This window comes from Quercus lobata, chromosome 7, assembly GCF_001633185.2.
Source record: "Quercus lobata isolate SW786 chromosome 7, ValleyOak3.0 Primary Assembly, whole genome shotgun sequence".
Taxonomy (NCBI): domain Eukaryota; kingdom Viridiplantae; phylum Streptophyta; class Magnoliopsida; order Fagales; family Fagaceae; genus Quercus; species Quercus lobata.
The window spans coordinates 14,280,630-14,289,137 of NC_044910.1; the positions used below are offsets into that span (position 1 = coordinate 14,280,630).

Here is an 8,508-nt window from a genome sequence, read left to right on the forward strand (position 1 = left end):
TTAGTTGGATACATAACAGAATCTTCTAATAGAAGTGGATGGAGGTCTTGATTGAATAAACTTGAAATTTAGAAGACACAATGAAATGATAGAAAAGTTAGAAACTTGTAATAAATTCTTCTAAAACTTAGAGGGTGATTTTGTATTTTTGTCAAATTTTAAAATTTAAAATTCAATTCAATAAAATTAGGACAATAAAAAAAGTAAAGGATATAAAATAAAGTTTTAAAACTAAAAACTCAAGTTCAAATTTCATAATTTTAGGACACACCTTTTATGCTTAAATTAAAACTATTTGTAAAAAGTTTCTCGCGCCGCTTAGGGTTTTCTCTAAACTGCGTGTAGAATATCGTCCCTAACCTAGTTTAGGGTTGCTGTTCCCTTCACGTCTCCGGACTGATAGGACGGACTGTTTGACTGTGTGGTTCACTGTGTTAGTTATCGTTGCTGCTTTATACCTTCATGGCTGCGCTGGACGACTTGTGGGCACGTTTTTCTCTTACAGAGGATGAGGAAGGGGGTGCTGATGTTCCACACCAAGAAGAAGTCGTGGTCCATTGTTTGGCAGGCAAGTTCTTCACAAAAAGAGTTCTTAATGTCGATGCAGTGGCGCGCACCTTCAAGCCACTGTGGAAACTGGCTGGTGAACTGAAGATACGGGATTCTGGTGATAACGTGTTGGTGTTTGAGTTTGATGATATCATAGACCTTGAACGAGTGCTTGAATATGAACCATGGTCGTATGATAAAAGTTTGATAGCTTTCCAACGGGTTACTGATGCTGAACTGCTACCACAGATGGAGTATAACCACGTAACGTTTTGGGTGCAGCTTCACAACTTGCTGTTGAAGAACCTAACCTATGAAACCAGTGAAGCTATAGGCAATGCTATTGGGAGGGTTGTTCAGGTGGCTGATCCGGAGGACGACGGCGCGAGTGGGGAGTTCTTGAGAGCTCGAGTGACCATGGATATATCCAAGCCCCTTTCGCGATGTTTGAAACTGAGATCAGATGGGAAACAAATAGGGATGGTGGCTCTCAAATACGAATGCCTTCCCAATTTCTATTAATGGTGCAGTCGGGTTAACCATGGGGAGCGTGACTATGAGGTTTGGTTGAGGGGGAGAGGGAAGCTGCGAAGGGAAGAGCAACAATATGGTGAGTGGTTGAGGGCTGAACCGGCTCGTCAAGGCAGGAAAACAGTGGCTGTTATCTCTGGCAGAGTGCGTAATCAACCGCCATGGTGGAAGAAAAATCAACCAGCTCGCAGTAAGGAAAAGCCAGTTCAAGATCGGGGTGGTGACAATGATGAAGCCCATTCTGCAATGGAGGCAGAAAACTACATGGACAACTGTGAGGTGAATAAGCGAGGTGGGTCTCGGGTTGTTTGTGATCAAGGTGAAGGGCAGAGCAGTGGTTTCTCTGGCGAACTTGGTTTGAATCTCTCCAAAGCGGGCCATGAAGATGTATTGGATGAAGAGGCAGTGGGTTTATCAATTCAAGAAAATTGCTCCCCCCCATGCAGACGTAGGTCCGAAAGTCCCCTACATGAAAGCACAGTCCCTGTCAGTCCAAGAACTAGTCCAAATTCTAATAATCAAGTGTCCATCCGTACTTGGAAGAGGTTGGCTTGCGAATCAGGTAATCCAATTCCAAACTATTCTCTTATGATTGTTGACAGGAGACCTAACATTGAAACAATAGATTTGAGGGAAGGGAAGAAAGTGTGTTTGACAGATTGTGGCTCTTTAGTCAAAGAACATTTAAAGGTGGTGGTTGGTTCCCAGCACCACCGTACTCAATGAGTTGCCTTAGCTGGAACTGTCGTGGGCTTGGGAACCCACAGACAGAAGATGAACTAGTTGCGTTGATACGCAACAAAGATCCCAAGCTGATCTTCTTAATGGAAACTAAGGTTGAGAAATCAGTTTTAGATAGAATTGGTAGAAAGATTCAATATTCTAATTTATTTGTGGTTCCTCGGCATAATTCAGGGGGTGGTTTAGCTTTGTATTGGGCTGCTGACTTTAATGTGGATGTTCAGTCTTTTTCTGAGAACCATATTGATGCTATTATTGACCATGGAGTTGATGACGCCTGGCGGTTCACAGGTTTCTATGGAGACCCTGAGACCGCCAACCGGGAAAACTCCTGGTCCCTGCTCAGAACGTTGAGTAATCGTTTCACCCTTCCTTGGGTTTGTATTGGTGATTTTAATGAAATTTTATTTGCTGATGAGAAACAGGGATGGCTTAATAGACCGGAGAGACAAATGCAGGGTTTTCGAGATGCTCTTGATTTTTTCAGGTTGAAGGACCTAGGGTATAATGGCTTCCCATTCACTTGGTGCAATAGGTGACCAGGAAATCAGAATGTGTGGATTCTCCTGGATAGAGGGGTAGCCACAATTGACTGGATATTGAAATTTTCTTCCTCCAGAATTCACCATCTGGATGCTTTCCACTCTGACCACAAACCCATTCTTCTTAGTCCAGACTCAGAATTGAACCGGTTCTACAAAAAAGGGCGCCCTTTCCGGTTTGAAGCCATGTGGTTAAGGGACAGATCCTGTGAAGAGGTGGTTTGTGATTCTTGGGGAAAGGAGATGGCTCAAGCCACAGCATGGGGGTTCAATAGCAAAATATTGGCTTGCCAGTCTAACCTCAGAGTATGGAATAAGAAGATATTTGGCCATGTTAGAAATTCTTTGAAGAAAAAAGTAGAAGATTTGAAGTTTGAAGAGGAAAATGGGGGATACAGAAAAAATCCTGTTAGAATCCAGGCCTTACGAGATGAAATTCAGAAGTTACAGGCAAAAGAGGAATGTATGTGGAAGCAAAGATCCAGAAATAGGTGGCTTAAGGAAGGGGATAGGAACACAAAGTATTTCCATTGCAGAGCCAATCAAAGAAATCGGCGGAACCTAATTACAGGATTAGAAGATGAGTTTGGAGCATGGGTTGAAGATGAGGATGGTATGGGCAAAGTGGTGGAGGGTTATTTTGAACAAATCTTCACCAGTTCAAATCCGAGTGATTTTAGTAATATCCTCAGTAGTATTCAAAGGGTGGCAGGAGAGGATGATAGAGATCACGTAGAGGGGGACTTCCAAGCATGTGAGGTCAAAGAAGCTCTCAATTCAATGGCCCCTCTAACGGCTCCTGGTCCTGATGGTATGTCTCCTGTTTTCTATAAGTCCTTCTGGCATATTGTAGGTGAAGATGTGACTGCAGTGGTTCTTCGAGCCTTAAACACAGGTATTGTCCCAGAATCCTTAAATACTACTTTCATCACTCTCATCCCCAAAATTAAAAACCCTAAGAAGGTTTCTGATTTCAGGCCCATTAGTCTATGTAATGTTCTTTACAAACTTATTGCAAAAGTAGTGGCTAATCGTTTGAAAAAGTTTCTAGCTAATGCTGTGCCAGATTCTCAGAGTGCTTTCCTATCGGGTCGATTGATTTCTGATAACATTCTTATGGCTTTTGAGACCCTCCATTATTTGAAGAGGAAGACAAAAGGAAAGATGGGATTCATGGCTCTTAAGCTGGATATGAGTAAAGCTTATGACCGAGTGGAGTGGGGATTCTTGGAGGCCATTATGCAATATTTGGGGCTTGAAGAGAGGATGAGAAGAATTATTTTGTCATGCCTGAAGTCTGTGTCTTACTCTATTTTGCTTAATGGGCAACCGGTTGGTAGCATCAAACCTTCGAGGGGCCTTCGCCAAGGTGATCCTTTATCACCATATTTGTTTCTCTTGTGTGCCATGGGGTTACAAGGTTTATTGCAAAAAGCTGAGGTCGAGGGGAGTATTAAGGGAGTGGCTATTAGTAGATATGGTCCTCGGGTTTCTCACTTATTTTTTGCAGATGATAGTGTCCTCTTTTGCCGTGCTACTGAGGCCGAATGTCAGAGAGTCCTGGATATTCTGTCTACTTATGAGAGGGGAACGGGTCAAAAAATCAATAGAGAAAAGACTAACATTTTCTTCAGTTCTAATACCCATCACCAAACCCAATCTCGTATCCAACAACTCTTGGGAGTTCCGGCAATTAGACAATATGAAAAATATTTAGGGTTGCCTGCATTAGTGGGGCGGGGAAAAAAAAGGAGTTTTATTTACCTTAAGGAGAGAGTGTGGAAGAAAATTCAAGGGTGGAAAGAAAAGTTACTATCTATAGCTGGAAGGGAAGTCCTCATTAAAGCAGTCATCCAAGCCATTCCTACTTACACAATGAGTTGTTTCAAGCTCCCTAAGTGTTTGATTAAAGAGTTAGAAGTCCTCATTCGGAAATTTTGGTGGGGCTACAATGATGCCGCAAAGAAGATGCACTGGGTTAGCTGGGAGAGGTTATGTGAAGCTAAAGAAGTTGGCGGTATGGGCTTCAAAGAAATTGAGAAGTTTAATGAAGCCCTCCTTGCTAAACAAGTCTGGCGCATGATGCAAAATCCAGAGTCCCTTTGCTTCAGAGTTTTTAAGGCTCGATTTTTTCCTAATTACTCTATTCTTGATGCCAAGGAATCCAACTCCGGCTCCTACGCATGGAAAAGCATCCTTAGTGCTAGGGATGTCATTAGAAAGGGTATGGTTTGGCGTATTGGGGATGGCCAGTCTGTCCGGATCAAAGAAGATAAGTGGTTGCCGGTGAAACCTAGTAGATTAATTCTCTCCCCCCTCCCTCCTGTCATGGCAGAAGCGAGGGTTAGCTCCCTCATCAATCCAGATTTGAGTATGTGGAAATCTAAGGAGGTAAACCGATTGTTTTTGCCCCATGAAGCTTCGTTAGTTCTGGGCATTCCACTTAGCCACAGGAAGCCTTCTGACCGTATCTCTTGGTCTTGTACCCCATTCGGGGAGTTCAGCACTAGCAGTGCTTACAAGTTGTTGGCTGCCCCATCCTCAACGGATCGTGCCAGCTCTTCCAATCAAGATTATCAGCGAAGTTTCTGGAAAGGGATTTGGAAGTTGCAGGTTCCCAATAAGATTAAACATTTTATTTGGAGAGTCTGTAATAATGCTTTGCCGACCAAGAGTAATCTGAAGCGAAGGCATATTATAGATTCGGACCTCTGTGATCTTTGCAAGGATGCTACGGAAGACTCTCTTCATGCACTCTGCTTTTGCTGCCACATTGCCCCTGTTTGGCAGCCCTTCCAATGGTTTCAGACCATGATAACCCCCCTCTCCCCTGAATTTTTGTGATTTAATTAACAAATTTTTGCAGGTTCGCGATGAGATGAGAACGGAGATGTTTGCAACTATGTCATGGTGCTTATGGAATAGACGGAATGCTCTCCATTTTGGTCGTCCAGCTCAGCCCCTCTCAAATATCAGTACCGTTGTAGGTACTCTGCTCCAGGATTTCATGGCTAGTCAAATATCAGAGACTCCCCGCCTTCGACCTTTTGCTCAGCATCAATGGCGCCCTCCAGAACAGGGCTTTGTGAAAGTAAACTTTGATGCTGCCATGTTTAATCACTCGAACTCGGCTGGACTTGGTGTTATTGTACGTGACTGGCGTGGCGTCTCCCTTGGTGCTATGTCAACGCACACTGCATTAGCTTCATCTGTAGCTGATATGGAGGCTCTGGCATGTCTTAGAGCAGTCCAATTTGCTGCTGAACGTGAGCTTCAACAAGTGATAATTGAAGGTGATTCGGTCATAATCATTGCTGCGATCACCCAGGGACGTTCTTTACTTTCCTCCTTTGGTAATACTGTGGATGATGTTCTGTGCTTGCTGCCTAAATTTTCTTCAATTCAGTTTAATCATGTCAACCGCTCTGGTAACTTAGTGGCCGATTCTCTCGCGAAGAAGGCTGCATCCATTGTAGGCTCTCATGTTTGGCCGGATGCTTTGCCTTTGGACATTGCTACTTTAGTGGACTTTGATGTTCATTAAGTTCTTGTTTTTGTTTCTTCAATAAAGTCCCAGACTTGAAGTCTGGTTTCTCAAAATAAAAAAATTAAAACTATTTGCGGTCATGACTAAAAAATGTTACATTTTAATTAAAAAAAAAAAAATATATATATATATATATATATATGAGTTTCCGAACACGCACGTGGCATATGTGATATATATATATATATATAAAAGGAATTTTTAAAGTTATTTTATTAACAAGTTATTTAAAAATTAATTTATTTAGAATACTTATTATTATCCAAAATTTTTATGAATTTGAAATATGACATTCTTCCTCATATTTAGTTGCTTTACCAACAATTGAAACAAAAGCCATCAAAAGGCAAAAGCAAATTTAATAAAACATGCCATCAATAATATAAAAAATAACTGTGCACTACAATCTGTCAAAAAAAAAAAAAAAAAAAAAAAACTAAATATATGCTATATAATTACAAAGAGTATTAATAGGGTAAATGTATTTATTATTTTGTATTAATTATTTGTACATGGTGCACTGATTATTTATATAAAAATGACTATCTATTTTTATTTTTCTAAGATTTATATAAGAAACAGCTTATTCAAAATATATTATTCTTACTCAAATTTAATTGCATTGGAAATAATTGAAACAAAATCCAGCAAAGGATAAAAGCAATGTTTTTATGAGGAAAAAAAAAAAAGCAAATTAATAACCCGCAATAAATAATATAAAAAATTAAAATAAACATACGCTTAAGTAAGAGGAAAATAATTACAAGCGAAAGGTTCAAATTTTAATTATTTTAATGTTAACAATTTGTGTTTCCTCTTTCATAATACAATTGAAGTCGTTTTCCTAAATATATGTGTACTATAAGATAATTCTTTACAAAATATTTCAAAATGTACCATACATCACGCAAGACATTAGCTAGTATGAAAAATAATGGATATCAATTGCCAAATTACCTTCTAGCTCGTTGATGTTATCTTTAGAAAGTCAGCAAAGAATTCTTAAAGAAAAATAAAAATAAAAAGAAGCCTTTTATTTATTTTTATTATGGTGAATTCATTTGTGCTATCACAATAGGAGGTAGCACTCTCCGGTTACAACAACATAGATTGTGCGTTAAGAAGCACAAACCTTGAGCAAAAATTAAAATGTTGGTTTTGCTATTTTTGCATCGCAGCATAGAGGATTAGTGGGGCATGGACAGCGAATTATATCATCTCTGGACCCCATGACTAATGGCACGGTTATGAACATGATCACTAGGAATGCAAGCACCAGCTTAATAAAAAGTTGCTCCATAATTGGTGAAATATTAGACTCTTGTTTTGATAATTTGAACTATCAATATATATATATATATATACACACACAATAACCTCACATGAGAGATCACGATGTTCTGTAGACTGTAATGTGGAGCATTCCTTATAATTTTTTTCATTAAACCTAACACCTCACCAAACCTTGCATTTATGTTAAATTATTACTAATTAGTTGTCATGTTTTAATACGATAAAAGCATTTATTATCATGTATTAATTATATCTAATCTAATAATAAAGTAATGCTACAGTTACAAACTATTTTACAATATTTTTACAAATGGTTAATGTGACCAAGTTTTTATTGGTTTTCCTCTAAGCCTACCATTAACATAATTTTTTTATTTATCAATAACCACTCACCACAAAAGCTATTTGTAAAAAAACTTGTAAAAAAGTTTGCATCTCTAACATTACTCCTAATAATATTATTGTATTAGTTACAGAAGTCTAACCTTAGACTCTACCATATTTAAGATGATTTGGACACATGATTCCAAATGGAACAAGTTAGTTTCTCAAAAAAAAAAAAAAAAAAAAAATGGAACAAGTTAATTAGCCATGTCAATTTCTCTCATGAGTTGGTTGTCACATGTCACTAATGACTATTCATTAGTCATTTAAAGAAAGTTTTTATGGGAAATGAAAAAAAAAAAAAGTAATTAATATTTTGACAGCTTTTTTCATTTCCTATAAAAGTGGTATCAAAACTTTCCTAAAATTGATTATTAATGAATGTCCTAAGGACACTCATTAGTATGACCCATACAATAATATTATTAGGAGTAATGTTAGAGATGCAAACTTTTTTACAAACAGCCGATGTGGTGTGTGGTTATTGGTAAATTAAAAAATGATGTTAATGATGGGTTTAGAGGAAAACCAATAAGAACTTGGTCACATCAACCATTTGTAAAAATGTTGTAAAATAGATTGTAACTGTAGCATTACTCTATTATTAGATTAGATATAATTAATACATGATAATAAATGCTTTTATCTTATTAAATCATGACAATTAATTAATAATAATTTGACATAAATGCAAGGTTTGGTGAGGTGTTAGGTTTAATGAAAAAAATTATAAGGAATGCTCCACATCACTGTCTACAGAACATCGTGATCTCCCATGTGAGGTTCTTGTGTGTGTATATATATATATATGTATTGATAGTTCAAATTATCAAAACAAGAGTCTAATATTTCACCAATTATGGAGCAACTTTTTATTAAGCTGGTGCTTGCATTCCTAGTGATCATGTTCATAACCGTGCC

General features: G+C 38.2%; 1 protein-coding gene across 1 annotated transcript; it reads left to right on the forward strand.

Annotated features, from left to right (window-relative positions):
* Positions 1-1,802: 1,802 nt before the first annotated feature.
* Positions 1,803-5,907, forward strand: LOC115951644. The gene is made up of 3 exons (XM_031068808.1): positions 1,803-2,323; positions 2,441-5,144; positions 5,230-5,907. Exons 1-3 carry the CDS (start codon positions 1,803-1,805, stop codon positions 5,905-5,907), a joined length of 3,903 nt encoding a protein of 1,300 aa, XP_030924668.1.
* Positions 5,908-8,508: the final 2,601 nt, after the last annotated feature.